This window comes from Cibotium barometz, chromosome 41 (genome assembly GCF_041138505.1).
Source record: "Cibotium barometz isolate CiBa-2024 chromosome 41, ASM4113850v1, whole genome shotgun sequence".
In the NCBI taxonomy this organism is placed as follows: Eukaryota; Viridiplantae; Streptophyta; class Polypodiopsida; order Cyatheales; family Cibotiaceae; genus Cibotium; species Cibotium barometz.
The window spans coordinates 12,765,099-12,781,783 of record NC_141086.1 but is presented as its reverse complement, the minus strand read 5'-3'; the positions used below and the strand labels follow the sequence as shown (position 1 = coordinate 12,781,783).

Here is a 16,685-nt window from a genome sequence, read left to right as displayed (position 1 = left end):
GTATGCAAAGAGCATGATTAGAGTAAGCATGAGAGCTTCATAAGGTTATAGGATAGCCCCATGCATATTATGCATTAAGCTTATGCATAGACTCATGGTGGATACTATGCATAGGCTTATACATAGTATGCATAATGCTTTTATGAAGCCTTATACATAGTACGCATACTACTTTTATGAGGCCTTATGCATAAGGACCTTATGCATAAGGGACTTACATGAGTCGCATTCATAAGAGCCTTATACATAATAAGAGCTACCTTATGCATGATCCTTGTTCATAAGTGTACGAGGTATATGTATGAGCCTATGAGGCATACTCTATCCATCGATATTAATCCTAAACCTAAGTACTTAAGGGTGTAAACAAGAAAAGCATAAATAGAAAAAGAGCTTGTGTAAAATAGATTTGCCTCAAGCGGTTGAAAGAAGAGTTGCGATCAAAAATTGCAAGCCCTATAGTACGAAACAAGAAAATGAGGTAAGCATGAGACCAATGATAAGGCTATGTATATGCACAAGCCTTATGGATAAGAGCTTATGCATAATCCTTGTGTAGGAACCTATGGGTCTATAAGGTATATGAAGAAGCCTTATGCACAAGCCACAAAAATGAGGTAAGCATGCACGAGAGAAAGTTTAATCATGCATGCATGCATTATGAATAATTCCTTATGAAGCCTTTTGCATAAGGTGAGTAAGGACCTTATGCAGATTACATGTTTAAGTCTGCATGCATATAGTATGCAAAGCATTATGTATAATTCCTTTATGAAGCCTTATTCATAAGGACCTTATAAATATGCTTTTATGGAGCCTTATGCATAAGCCATAAGACTTATGCACATAAGGACCTTATGTATATAAGCCTTATGCATAAACCATAAGACTTATGCATAAGAGCCCTATGCATAAGCCATGAGTCGTCGTAACCCTTATGCATTTGAGACTTATGCATAAGCCATAAGCCTTATGCGTAAGAGCCTTATACATGAGTCACCTTCATAAGAGTCTTATGCATGAGCATCGCTATGTATAAGCCATAAGGAGGCTTATGCCTTATGCGTAAGCCAAAGCCTTATGCATAAGATCCGTATACATGAGTCACGTGCATAAGAGCCTTATGCATAATCCCTAAACCATATACATGAGCATAAAACATGCATATTCATAAGCCTATGATACATATGTATAAGCCTATGAGCGATACTCTATTAAGTCATAAAGTATGCATAAGTCTATGGGGCATACTCTATGCATGTAGAAACAAAGCATTCTTAGATAATTTATAAAGCATGCATACTAATTCTCAAGTCATAAAGTATGCATAAGTCTATGGGGCATACTCTATGCATGTAGAAACAAAGCATTCTTAGATAATTTATAGAGCATGCATACTAATTCTCAAACCCATCTTACAAGGGTGGAAGCAAGAAAAGAATAAATATAAAAAGGTCGTGTCTGTAAGAGCTTTACCTTGAGTGATTGAGAAGAGTGGGCTCAAAAAAGGTGAGACCTATAAAACAAAACAAGAAATTGAGGTAAACATGAAATCAATCCTAAATAGGGCTATGATTTAGGCTATGTATATGAACAAGCCTTATGCATAGGAGCTTATGCAGCACAAGCCTTATGTATGATCCTATGAGCCTATTAGGTATATGAATAAGCCTTTTGCATAAGAGCCTTACACAAAAGGGGCTTATGCACAAGTATTATGCAAGAGCCTATGACCCTACTAGGTATATGAATAAGCCTTTTACATAAGCCCCTTATGCGTAAGAGATTATATAAGAAAAGGATCCTCATATGCATGCATTAGCCTAAGCATAAGGCTTATGTAGAGAGCCCCAAGAGTTTCTATGCATGAGCTTCTATGCATAGAGGCTATTCATAGCTTTTATGCATAAGGATATTGATAGCCTTTATGTAAGGCTATGGATAAGTTTCAATGAATAGAAGCCTTTTATGCATGAGCTTCTATACATAGAGGCTTATGCAATTGAGCTACTATGCATGCATTAGCCCAATGCACATAAGGACCATATGCATAGGCCATAAGCTATATGCGTAAGATCCCTATCCATAAGCCATAATCCGTAACCCTTATGTATATCAGACTTATGCATAAGCCATAAGCCTTATGCATAAGAGCCGTATACATGAGTCATATGCATAAGAGTCGTATACATGAGTCATATGCATAAGAATCTTATGCATGAGTCATAAGGCCCCCCTTGGCGGGGGAGTTCGGGGGCAGCGCCTCGAAGCTTGAAACGAACTCAAAATCGTGATGATTTTTTCAATGCTCGGTAGCAAAACATCCTATTATTTTGTGCGCTGAGCGCACAAATTAATTCAAGAAAAATAGCAAGAAGTAACGCCGCACATCTCATACTGTGTGTGGAGAGTGGCGGCAGTAATACATCCTATTATTTTGTGCGCTGAGCGCACAAATTCATTCAAGAAAAATAGCAAGAAGTAACGCCGCACATCTCATACTACTGTGTGGGGAGTGTGGCGGCAGCAAAACATCCTATTATTTTGTGCGCTGAGCGCATAAATTTATTCAGGCAAAATAGCACAAATTCATGGATGATGATACCTTTCGGTGTCTCTTTGTTGGGGAGAAAGATTGGAGTGGGGAGAGGGCCCTGCGCATGAGATCAGCGTTTCTTTGTTGCTGGGGAGACGTATGATGCTTCATGATCGCTTCTCAACGTGTGTGTTCGAGGAAAGATGCTTCTGTGCGGAGGATGACTAAAAGCCTTAAGTAATTGCTTACTACTAAAAACCCTAAGTTAGGCACTGGACAAATTTTTTTATCCTAACACTAATGAATTTCAACACTAAAATTTAAGGGTTTGGTCAATATTTTTCCGATTTTATATAGCACAGTTATGCTATGGCATCCAACTGGTAGAGTTTTTGAAATCTAACAGGAGATTATGAAAAAGCGCAAGAACTAACACAAAGCAAATATGTGTGTGTGTGTGTGTGTGTGTGCCTATGCGTGTGTATACATACACACACACACACAAACATATATACATATATACATATATACATGTACTCTTTTTGATACCCTTCATTATGACTGTTTTTGCAATAAATATTTTTATTAGCTTCTACCCATAGTCTTAAAATGAGCCTGGTAAAATTGTATTATGGCTAGTATATGATATTGATTAGAGCAAGAACATCTAGTATGAAAATATTTTTGGCTAATATTCAATGTAAATTCCTTAATTGTTGTTGTGATTGCATTATGCAGGGAGGCTCGTGTTTTCCTCCATTCTACAATGGGTGCATGCATCCGAGTCCCCTTCTCGAATGGCAAATGTCTTGTGTCAATCAACATGATCCGGGGGAAGCTTGGAACTATTGGTGGGATAAATGTGGAGGCCTTACTTGAAATTGGAGGAGAGTATGAGCCCATTTGTCCTTTACACTTGTATGCAGGGATTGGAGACGAGGCATATTTTATCCTGGAGCATTCATTGTCCTCTGTATATATTGCCAAATCAGAGAATTATTTTGAGACCCCAGAACAAGGCCCCTCAACTATATTTCCTCCCGGTTCTCGAAAGAGTACTCCAATGTAAGTGGCATTAACTTTGACTTTGACATTTTTTGTTTTGCATTGTGCATTGAATTAGAGAGCATTGTGCTTTGCAGTGACTTGGACACTGAAGAGATAGAAGAAATCAATGTCCAAGCACATGGGTCATTGCAAGAGGAGATAGAGGTCTCTCCTGTGGAAAAGTGCTTTCAACATTTGGAAGAGGAAGACGTTCAATTTGATACTGCGGTCTCTTGCTTTCAAATAATCCGCATCTTGCACACTTTAATCCATGATTGTGATTACAAAGGCAAGGTAAAAGAGCTTCCCAAGGTGGACCCAGAGTTCAGTACATATGAGCTTGAAGGTGGGAAAGGTATGGAAGGGATGGAGCAAAAATACAAGGGCAACATTTGGACAAAGCCACAAACGCAAACTAGGGCCAATAAAACTTTTGTTCTTAGGAAGAGCTTCTGCGAGGGAACCTTCCAGTGCATGAATGAGCACTGCTCCTTTAGGACACGTATGAATCAACCAAACAAACTCCATTGGAATGGGCAGCTGATAAAATCTCCAAAATATGGGAATTTAGCAATTGGGAGCTTCGGGAACCTTGAGTGTTTTTTCTGCAAGCATGTGCCAATGTATCTTAAAGAATGTCCTGCTTGTTTCTATTATTTTATGCCAAAAGAATCAATGCACAGCAGACTATTTATTCATTATGGCAAACATACACACATGGTTTCCAAGGAAATGTGCCGAGCATCGATACGAAATATCAAGGCCTTTGTAGCACGTGCAGTGGGCATCGACCACAACGCTGGGCCCAGAAAGGTACAAATGATTGTGGCAAGGGAGGTGGTTCTAAGAGCATTCACTGATGATGACAAGGCACAGGGAGAATTCATGACAGAGAGGGAGTTACAGGAGATGTCGCAAGAGTTGCAAAGTTTGATAAATGTCAAAAAGTACGTAGGAAGTGCAATTTAGCAAAGAATAGTATGCAATTATCATCTTTAATACACTAAGTATGCTTTATGAATGCAAGGTGAAGCAGATGGTAATGCAAACACGAAAAACAACACGGCCTCTGGGTGAAGGATATGAAGCCATTCTTAATCTAAAAAGAACATGCCATTTTGAGTTCTTCCATGGTTCTCGATTTCCATTGCAAGCCACCACTACTACTGAGCGTTGCTTTATCTTTAAGATGTCTACTACTGGACCTGGTTCTGGGATTGACATTGTTCGGCGAATGGACAAGGATGGTAATGGGGATCTTAATCAAGCATGGGTCTGCTTTGATCATGTGCATTGAGTGGATACTGGATGGCATACAATGGGAGCACATGTTTATGACCACATGTAAGTTACAAGCGGTAGAGAGCATTGCTTAATTTGTGTCTTTAATATAACTCTGTTTCCATTTGTGGCATGCAGGATTGGTGAGCTATTGACAATAGCAACTTGTGAATTTAGAGAAGAGGATGAGGATGCTCAAGTCATGTTTTGGGAAAATATGAATTTGGTAATGGTGGAGCACACAGGGAAGGTAGCAAATTTTTTTGGGTTTATGGCGGATGAGGCTGGCGCTAACTGGAATGCAGTGAGACGTGTCCTCAACGACGGAAAGGAGATGATTGAAAGGGAAAGGTCATGTTTATGGCATTGGGAAGACAACCTTCGTGTCCACACGCAGAGGTACATCTATAGCCCACATCAAGAAAAGCACAGGGAGATGTGTGAGAAGTGGAGGACTGCCCCAAACAAAGAAAGTGCCCTTCAGCAATTTCGCAGGATACGAGCATGGTGGGCAACTGGGAAGGCAGCTGATAGAAACATCCATAAGCTTCTTAGCTGGTTAAGTTGGTGGCACTATAGGGTTAGTCGATGGGGTCATTTCATTTTAAAGGTAATGTTTGTAAGAGATTATTCATTGTATTATTGTGTGCCTCCTACTTATGTGCACTGCATTGTTTTTAATCAATTTCTACCTCTCTTGTAGGATGGAGAGCCTATTGTCAATGCTCTTGTCCCAAGGACAAATATGTCAGAGACCAAGCATGCAAGCTGGTTGGCAGGGGAGGGGTATAGGCAAAAGTTTAGTCTTTATGATGCTTGTGTGACAGATCTAATCAATGCTTACTTCCAATGTGCCAGACAACTAGCTTTCTTGGAAGGAAAATACACAGGTTGTGGGCCTACATTGGAGCTTTTGGTTGAGAGAGCTCTTTCTCGACAGAAAGCAAGTCCATCCCCAATAGCTACCTCACGAGCAGTGGATGATGCAGTGGCGGGGACCCCTATGTTTTCAAATAGGGTAAAATTCAAGGGTGAGAATAAAACTATTCGAGCCAAAAGGCCACTACACGACTCGACAGAAGAAAACTTTGGCAACTCTAGCCATAGGCCTGAGTTTAACTATGTGACAAGAGAGAGGTTAGAGCCTGCAATAGAGGTCGATGAGCAATGCAAAGTTTTAGAGAGCCTTGAAAGTGATGTGCATGATACAAAGTGGGCCTTGCGGAGAATACCAACAGTGAATCGAGTTAAGTGCAACCACTGGGCATCGGGGAAAAAGTGTAGCTCAAGGTTGCGAGGGGGTGATGTGAGTCCTTGTTTTTGGAGTGATTGTCAACTGTCCTCCTGGAAAAAGGAGAAGTATTGCTATTTTTGTAATACAGATGTTAGGCACACTTGGAAAATTACAAAGACAATATTACATCCACCAGAGGATGTCCCTTGTGTTTGGCCCATTGCTAAAGGTACCAAGTTACAAGTGAAAGAAGCCTGCAAGCTTATTAGAGCAGGATATGACATTGGTATTCCTCTTTATTTTTTTCTAGAAAAGGAGCTTGCAAAAGCACTAGCGAGACAAACAAGGAGGTGAAACAATTTCCATATCGACGAGGAATTTCAAAGGCTGCATTTGGTCAAATCACTGCGGCCTTAGATATGCATGCAGAAGTTGTAGGCAGCCATATACATATAGAAGGGGTAAAGGAAACATTTAGTATTAATCCATTGACCAATGGGAGCCAAGACACACCTCTGATAGAGGTCACTATTCAGAAGAATCCAATGTGTTCATGTGTGGAGTTCAGAGATAGAGTGGCCAAGAAAAGACCATATCTTACATGCAAGCACATATACTTTGTGTTCTTAATGATTCTTGGACAGGATGTGAACAACAATATGCATATTCATCAAGTTTGTATTTCTGAGAGAATTGTAAAAGACATGCTAACTAAGTCTATTAGAAGTCATCCTCAACAGCTTTAGGAACTTGCAACCCACTTTAGTTGAAATATGTATGGGGGTCATGTCATACTAGCTGAACCGTAGTACGAGTTTATTAGTTATTGTTTTGGAAATGTTTTGGTTATTTTATAAATTTTCCTGTCTATTGTCTTTTGTTTGCTAATGGCTCTCCAACATTGTGAATACTATAGATTCAACATCTTTTTAGCGAGCCAAGCAATATGGGTTTAATAGTGATTTTTTGTATCTGCACCATTGGTTCGAAAAAAAAATTATTACAATGGTCATTTTAGAACATTTCATGTCTTCTTTGTTTGATTGCTACAGAATTGCACTGTGGTTCCACTCTTCTCTTTAACATTTCATGCTCGCTTAACATCATACCATGCCCCTACATTGTGAATTTCACAAGAACATGAGCTCTACTCATTGCTTTGTGCTCGCTGCTCTTGGCTCGCTTTTTGACCATCCCCTTACTTCTCAAACGATTCCTAGTCATGCAAGAAAAATCATGTTTATGACTACCGCCTTAATATAGAAAGGAAGAAGCACAATGGCAAATGTATATTAAGTTTAAAGAACTCTTATGAACATAAAGCAACTCTTGTGTCCACTTTTACTTCTCTTATGAGCATAAAGCAACTATTGTGTCCACTTTTATTTTGAACTATTATAATTATTTATGGGCCAAGCACTCATGGCATGATATCTTTACTTTAAGACTCAAGTCTTTAAATATAATTCTATTCCCTAGCAAGTTCCTTGCTTCTCTAACTTGTCACTTGCATATGTGTTTTTGTAAGGTTTGACATGGGTAGCATAATAACGTTTTTTTGAATGCTAAAAACTTCTTCTCATCTAAGTGACGTGGAGTCACTTACAATTGGAGGCAAAAAAATATCACTATTAGAGCTATAGCTGCATTGGTTTTGGCGCATTAATTTATCATGGCTATAGTTACACTAGTGTAGTGCTAGTGTCTATCTCTTGCTCTCCTATCTTGGCATCTCCTATGTCAATGCCAAAGATTCCTAGTTTTGAGAGTGGGTTGGTGATTGGTTTAGATGACATAAGAAACATTGTATCTTCACAAAGTAGCAATCTCATGGTGGGACACTGGCATCACTCTCTCAATGTTGCTCTCACAGCTAGTATACCTAAGACTAGGAGAAAATCTGTTGTGTGGATACATTCCTAGGGAACTTAGCTTTGATCATCTCAAAATGTTATAAGCACTAGGACCAAGCTAATTCGATGAGCCCTTCTCAATCCTTATGTGATCCTATGGACTCATAGAGGAAGTCTTACGGATCTTATGATCTCATTAGATCTCTAAAAAGATTTTATGAAATTATATGAGATCTTAAGAAAGATCATGAACTCATGCATATGGTATTATGAGATCTTAAGAGGTTTTACAGCTATGTTGGTAAATTCTATCAAAACACTCACTCTTTCTCACCATTCCCATGCAGAATGTTCTTTCCCATAGTTTCGCAATATCAACACAAATCTTTTGTCCTATTTGTATATATTTTAACTTAGTGCAAGCTTAATATGGTTTCCCAATTTTGTTTTCAATAATTTGAAGTGGTGAGAGGTAACCTTAGAGATCCTTAGAGATGAAATCTTGACGTGTGGATGACTGGAGGTTCGAAGCTCTAGAGGTTTTTGTATTCTGGAGAGTTCGGAGAGAGGCTTTAAATACGCTATGTGTAGTATTTTCTCGTTGGGCAATGACCTAGTGAAAGAGAGAGAAAAGCTATTGTATACGTTTTTTTTTTTTAAAATTACATTCTCAGAGACGTTTAACACAAAGTGAGAAAAAGAGATGGACATGAACACACTAAGAGGGAGAGAGAGGGAGATGTTTTAGCTAAGGTGCAAAACTTTACTATAATCATTAATTAGTGCTGCGACACATTAGAGAGAGATAATAATCTAAGATTTTGGATTATGTATGAGAGGGAGAGAGAGAGAGAGAGAGAATATCTATCTGTTTGATGAGGAAAGAGAAAACCTTAGTTTTTAAGGTAGATGGCCGTTTAGCTTGAATATGGGCATGCTAGTATTGGCAAAATCATTCTCTTACTTTTTGATATAAGATGAGAGGACAAACCTACATTTTCACGTATATTACATTGAGTTTTTTTTTTGTGTGTGTGAGTGCATGTGTGTGTGTGTGTGTGTGTGAGAGAGAGAGAGAGAGAGAGAGAGAGAGAGAAAGAGAGAGAGAGGAGAATATAAGTATTTCAATTTGTAATAATATTGATGCTTGAATATTAAGTATAAAAGTTTCAAAGTAATCAATTTTTCAAAATAACCAATCTTTTTAAATAACCATTTACTCATTTGTGGTTCAATTCTCCACATAGGCAATCCATTCTCTATATAGGAGATTGTATTATCTAGATAATAGCCTATATTTCTTCTTCATTCTCTATATAGGAAATTGAATTACCTAGATATTGGTCCATATTGTGTATATAGTACATTGAATTACCTAGATATTGGCTCATACTCTCTATATAGAAAATTTAATTACCTAGATATGGGCCCATATTTCCTATATAAGAAATTGAATTACCTAGATATAAGCCCATATTTCCTACATATAGAGGATTGAGTGAATGGGGAATACGATTATCTAGATATAAATAGGAAATTTCCATCAACATAACCAGGAAATCTCTCAAAAATTTGTATATATGGTGAAGTTCACTATATAGGAAACCACCAAAAGTTCCTTGTGGTGGCAAAAAGAGAGCTGGCAAGTTAGACGTGGTAGACTTTCATCACTTTCTAGGTTCCATAAACTATCGGTTACGAGTCCCTTATTGACCTCATATGTCCCCTAATTGTAGAAAGAGAAGAAAAGCCCAGGCACACGCAATAATATAAGCCAAGTGGAGAACTAGAAGGCTCTTTTAGGAAGGTAGATTATAGGAGATGGCTAGATCGTGTGGGGGACAGCGAGCACAAATGAGGGGCTTGCTAAATATCAAAAACCTAAGCTAGTGGTGGGATTGTAAAGAAATCCAGTTGTGTGTCTCCATGGAGCCGAATCTTTGGGCACAAATGAGGGGCTTTTGAAATATGAAAACCTAGTCGTGAATCACGTGGAGTGTAAAATCAAACTTGGAACCTATATACAATTGTAAGTAGCGAAAAAATAGCGAGCAAGCCAGGTATACATGAAAGAGAAATGGCTCTATAAATAATATTGTAGTAGGGACTCTGCAGCGTTCAAGTAGCTATTATAAGCTGTTAACTATCAACAACTACGAGCCTGCTTTGCTTAATTAGGGCGGTGATAAATACATTAAGTGTAAGCACTACTTCTGTTGCATAAATCAAACTTGGCTCCTATATACAATTGTAAGTACTTACTAATTAGGTTTGTTAATGTGTTGCAGATTGGGATTTGGAAGGATGGCCAACAAGAGCGTGCTATTATTGTTGATGATGATCCTAGTTATATCGGCGTCAACGTTTCAGTTGAGTTTTGCAACTGTAGAGGTTGTGAACCGTAGCGACTACGTTATAACCATAAGCGACACTGTAACCGACCACAGTCTGGCTCCCGGCGAGACTGTAACGGGCCTCAGCGCCGGGACCTATTACTTCTACAACCAGATCAGAGTCAGAGGCCTCCTCGATGTTAATGGGGCGCTTTATGCAGTGAAGAATTCTTTGACCGTAGCTGGCCGTGCCCAACTCTTCCTCGTGCTTGCCCAAGAAGGCCAACCTGCAGGCGTTGTTTCTGACGCCGTTCCCATTACCTTCGATTTTTAACCACATCAGTTTGTGTCTCCCCAGGTGTGACACCAAGTTTGCTGTCTCTCATGTTGTAATGCCAAGTTAGCTTTTTTGCTGTCTCGCCCAAGGTGTAATATCAAGTTAGCTTGGAAAGGTGGCCTACAATAATAATCACAGTTGTCAATAATGTTATTGTCTCCAAGGTCTAACGTTCAAGGCCTTTGTTTTGCAAAGTGGGCATAGTGGGTCACGCTTGACAATTAATTTTATTTATTATGTACGGATCTTCTATTCACTCTTATTGTAACGTTCCAATTAAAGTCTAGGGTTTTATTGGTAAGGTTTATATGGAATTAATTAAAAAAGACTCGTATTTAGAATGATTTAAATTATAACAACTTGTAAATTTAAACTTTGCAGCATTAGTTTTAGAAAAGATGAAAAGAAATTAAATTCAGAAAAGATTATAATAAACAGTTCTAGATCAACATGCAGGGAAACCTTATATATTATATACAAATGTTCTTACACCAAAGCCCAGAAAATGAGATCCGATCAACACATTACAATACATTATATAAAAACCACCTCCTTGCCTTTTTGGTGGCTGGAGAGAAAAGGCACAAAATCATGAGACTTGACAATAGGCTTTGCTCTGTAGATTTTCTTCCACATGGAAGAAAATTTGTTGGTGTAGTAACGGTAGGAGGCTCCTTCATAAACAATATCCAAGAATACCGGTTGCCTTTAATTCCAAGCACATTGTTTTTTCACATTCTCTTTCTTCTTCGAGATGATCACCATAGTAAGATCCATGTCGCCATTGCCCACATAGATGGTAATAGAGAGTCCAAAGGCTCATTGCTATGTTAATACATAGGAGTGATTTGCAAACTTGATGGAATGGTCGAATGCTTTGATGGTGTGGTGTGAATAGTTGGAACTTCCACAACATAATAATCTTCAATCAAGTGTGGGTAGCTTGAGGCAAGAGGATCCATCTTTTCCCATAAAGTTCTCTCAAAAGGCTCTATAACTAGACACCCGCTTGTTGACACTAGAGGGGACCTCTTTCTAAGTGAATGTTTGTGTGATCAAAAGGGGTTTCTTGTGTGAGAATCTTAGGGTAGTAGTTAGATGTTCCCATAATTGTCTGTGTACACTCTACACCCTTCTCTATTTGTTAATCTCCAAACCGTGGCGTTCAAAGGTTCAACTACATTTTCTTTGTTTACCCATTCGGGTTGCATGATCTCGTAGATTTGGTGGTGGCCATCAACATATTCTACTTCATGTGTCATTGGCTTGATCATTTTTTAAAAGTATGCCAATACACCACCCATCAAGGGCATTGAGGCTCCATGGGATTCCTAAGATCTAGTAGGAGGGAGAATATATGTGTTAAATATCACCATTTTCCCACTTGAGAGTGGGGTTACTACTCGTGAAGCTAGGGTTAGGTCTAGACCATTTTTGGCTAAGTAGGATTCATCAATGGGCGGGGTAGTAGCCATTGGTGGTTCTATGAAATCCTCACTTTGCCGAAGATCAAATGCCAAGGTCAAGGAAATGATTTTTGAGGAAATGGGGGGTTAGGAATTGCTCAATTTTTGAGTGCCCCTAGTTGCACGTGAGGAAACCTCATATAGAGGGTTAGAGGTAATTATGGCACCACCAACTTCCTAGACCTCAAGTGCATATGATCGACCTCCTCCTAAAAATATCTCCTTAGTCAAGAATATTTAGGAGACACGATTTTGGTTCTTCTCAAGGAAAGTTGGAGGGGAACGGGATTTTTTCTCCGTGTTGCACCTCAAAGAGGTGAAGTTTATTGTTTTACCCCTTCGTACCCATATTTCTCGTTAAAGTGTCTCTTTTGTTTTTGTTTTATGCTTATTTCTTTTTCTTTTTTATCTTTTGGTTTTCTCTATGTGAATGTTCGCATCTTGGGCATAAAGTGAAACTAATCTAAATTCGCATCCAAGTATATTTCCTCCGGGGGCAAGGTTTTATGCCACTGAATTATGCTTTAAAGTGTTAAGAATCATAGCTTTTCAATCTCAAGAATCACATATAAATTTCACTACTTCAATCATTATCACAACATAAAGTGTAAAGCTAAAAATAATGGTGACAAGCTAAAAATGAAATGAATACTAACCGACGTAATATGCAATCTAACCTAGGAGGTTTTATTGTGAATGGTTGATGCATTAAGGGATACTTGGGGTCTCAAAAGGGCCCTCTAAGAAATCAGTATGAGCATATTCTCTTAATAAATGGGCATGCAATAATTTTTATTACAAATCAGCTCCAAACTTATTAGGGTTGGCATATTCATAATCCACCCTTTAAGAGATTTCTTTTGATATATGGCATGATGAGGATCTACCATGGGAAAGGAGTGATACCCAAAAGGTGGTTTTAAAATCCCCACATGAAAGAGGGTTTGGGAGGGTTTTAAAACCACCTTTTGCATATCATTCCTTTCCCATGGTAGAGCCCCATCACACTATATATCAACAAAAACCTCTTGAAGACTGGATTCTAAATATACCAACTCCGAAAAATTTGGAGTTAATTTTCAAAAAGTGTACCACATGTTCATTTTTTTAGTTTAAAAAGGGAATATTCTTCTAAAAAGTCCTTAGGGCCCTTTGTAGACCGTAAAATTTCCATAATGTCTGAGTGTGTCGATGAAAGAATAGATAAAGCAAAAAGCAGATGGCAAGAATATAAACAAAGGTGGAATGGCCTAGAGCTGGTTCACAATCTTAGTGGCCTCTAAGCCAATGCAATTAAGATTGTTGTGTCCTAGACCAATGTGTTGTTTATTGGATGTTAGTGAGGCTCAATTGATTGTTGTGGAGGTGGATATGTATTTGTGAAGCACCTATGAATGTACTATGCACTCAGCAAGAGCACTTATCAAAATCCATGACGCTTCATGCCCATGAGACTCATACTTGTGAGGGTTCACGTTTGTGAGGCTCAGTCCATGAGGCTTACACTCGTGAAGGTTCACACCTGTGAGGCTCACTCCCGTGAAGGATCAAGCTTGTGAGGCTCACACTTGTGATGCTCACACCTTATTAAAAGCCACACTGAACTATGCGCTCCATAAAGCTCCAAATTCACGATACTATAATAAAACATTTAGGAGAAAAACTAGATTACAAGCTCTACAAAGAAAGGCAAGCTTGAAGTTTAAGCATTCGGGATCCCTCATACAAAGAATTTGATGCCAATTTTTGTACAAAGAAGTTGATACAAAGAAAGACCAGCTTGAAGTTTTGGCATTCATGATCATTTCGATGCAAATTTTTGTATTGGTGCTTCTTTTTAAAATAATGCATCTTGTCCTTTATTTATTTAATTACCTTAAAAACATGCGTCGATCATGTCTTATATTGTATCTTCTTGTATATGTTGCTCCGTATTTTCTATTATGTGGCTTCATATTTGTTGGTACGTGTGGCTCCACATCCTCTTGTATGTGTACTTGTACATAGGTTGATTGAATTTTTTCCCTCTTTCTAGTTCATCTCCGTCTTTTTTATTGTACTGTCTCATTGGGAAGATAGGTGCTTATACTTCAATAATAATTTTTGTGTTCCTAAAGATGGAGATCTTAAGAGAAGAATTTTAAATGAAGCTCATGATAGCCTTATAGCAGGCCACCTTGGTTATGTGAAGACTTTCTTTTGGCCTAGTATCAACAAAGATGTATTACATCATGTTTCATCTCAATGCCTAATCTACTAAAAGATAAAATACGAAAGGATAAAGATGCCCGAAGAGTTACATCCCTTGGATATTTTGTATAGATAAAGTGAGAGTTCATAGCATGGACTTCATTATTGGATTACCTTTAGTTAATGATGATATGATTCCATCTAATTATTAGTGGTAGATCGATTAATAAAGGTAACTCATTTAATCCCAATAAAGAAGGCTCATTTATCTCTTAATGTTCTTAAAGTCTTTTTGAAGAAAATTCTCAAACTCCATGGATTTCATAGAGGGGTTGTTAGTGATCAAGATGCAAAGTTCACATACCATTTTTAGACTTCTTTCTTCAAAGCTATGGAAACCTCTCTAGATCTCAATACTGTCTACTACCATCCTGAGTCTGATGGCTAGATCGAGAGAGTGAACCAGGTGAATGAAGATATCCTTTCAGAATTTTGTGGTTTGTAAGAGTGAGGGGGTGGGGTCCACATATACACACTTGGCATACGCCTGATTTTCAATGTGTGATGGGCTTAGAGATCCTCCTCAAAATTTTATGTTTGGAATACACATTCCAACCAAATAAGCTTGAATGTATACCAAACTTTTTAAGAATGAGGGTGGGGTCCACATATACACACTTTTCATCCGGACACGTTTGGTTGGCATGTGCGAGCCAGACACTTGATTTTCAATGTGTCATGGCCTTAGAAAGCTCCCTCATAACTAAGCCTTTTTTCCACACATTCTAACAAATGAGCTCAGATGTCGATCAAACTTTACAAGACTGAGGATGAGATCCACATATACACACTTCTAAATTTTGGTCACCATCTGAGCACATTTGATTGGAATGCGCATGCCGAGCATCTCATTTTTTTTGTATCATAGCCTTAGAGAGCCCTCTCAAAATTGGGAATTTTTCTTGCACATTTCAACCAAATGAGCTTGGATGGTGACAAAACTTTGCAATCAAAATATACACACTTGCAAAGCTCAATCACCATTGGAGCACATTTGGTTGGAATGTGCAGGCCAAAAGGCCCAAATTTTTAGAGGGCTCTCTAGAGCCATGACACATTCAAAATCAGGCATGTGGCACATAACATTCCAACTCAATATACTCTGATGTTGGCTACAAAACATTACATGTGTATATATATGGATCCCATACTTATTCTTGTTGCAAAGTTTGGTTACTATCGAAGCACCTTCAGGTTGAATGTGCAAGCCAATGGTCCAATTTCAACGAGGCTCTCTAAGTCCACAACACATTAAAAATGAGGTATCTAGGCATGCATATTCTAACCAAATGTGCTCTCATGGTGACCAAACTTTGTAAGTGTGTATATGTGGATGATGCCACCCTCAATTTTGCAAAGTTTGGTCACTACCTGAGCACATTTGAATGTGTAGGCCGAAGCCCAATTTTGAGAAGGCTCTCGAAGGCCACGAAGACACATTGAAAAGCAGGTGTTTTTCATGCACATTCCAACCAAATGTGCCCTGATGGTGACCAAACTTTGCAAGAGTGTATGTGTGGACCCCACCTTTGTCTTGCAAAGTTTGTTCACCATTTGAGCTCATTTGGTAAGAATGTGTGGGCCAATGGCTTAATTTCAAGGGGGCTTTCCAAGGCCATGACACATTAAAAATTAAGCATATGGCATGCATATTCCAACACAATTAAGTTTGTTGTTGGTGACCAAACTTTGTAAGTGTTTATATCTGGACCCCATACCTACTATTCTAAAGTTTGCTCACCATCTCAAAACCTTTGGGTTGAATGTGCCAGCCAAAGGTTCAATTCGAAGGGGCTCTCCTCCCCAAGGCTATCTCACATTAAAAATCAGGCATTTAGCACACACATTCCAAATAAATGTGCTCCCATATAGTGAGCAAACTTTCCTAGTGTGTATATATGTGGACACTCCTCCTCACTCTTGCAAAGTTTGGTTACCATTCGAGACACTTATGCCACTGGCATGGTCGGTGAGATTATGGTTGATATGCCGCCAGTGGATGACAGGCTATGTGATAGTCACTTTGGAGTACTAGAGTAATGGTCACACTATCACTGACCATTGTATGTTATTTTAGGAGAGTAGTTTCCCTTATAATATGTACTCTTGTCTTTTGTAAGTGAAGAGAAGAAGATTGGAGAAAAATCAGTCATTCATCTCTCTTGTGTCTTGATCTCTCATGTGTGTGTGTTTTCTTGTAATAAGGAACTCAAGCTCTCCCTCTCCCCGCATTCTCTTTATGGTATCAGATCTCCGGTTTGTACGAGAGATTAGAGGCATGCAAGATGAAAGAACAAAGTAAGCAATGAAGTGGTACATGGGTAGGAGCATCATCATCTCTTCCCCTT

At 38.7% G+C, this 16,685-nt stretch overlaps 1 protein-coding gene across 2 annotated transcripts; it reads left to right on the top strand.

The window, feature by feature from the left end:
• Positions 1 to 10,062: 10,062 nt before the first annotated feature.
• On the top strand, positions 10,063 to 10,775 carry LOC147614687 (uncharacterized). Of its 2 annotated transcripts, none has more exons than XM_086779719.1 (2): positions 10,063 to 10,201; positions 10,240 to 10,775. In XM_086779719.1, the coding sequence occupies exon 2, from the start codon at positions 10,256 to 10,258 to the stop codon at positions 10,616 to 10,618; it is 363 nt and encodes a 120-aa protein (XP_086635845.1). In that variant the 5' UTR covers positions 10,063 to 10,201; positions 10,240 to 10,255; the 3' UTR covers positions 10,619 to 10,775. The 2 variants fall into 2 exon arrangements, with proteins under 2 accessions (XP_086635845.1, XP_086635846.1); XM_086779720.1 differs by having other exon boundaries at positions 10,077 to 10,151.
• Positions 10,776 to 16,685: the final 5,910 nt, after the last annotated feature.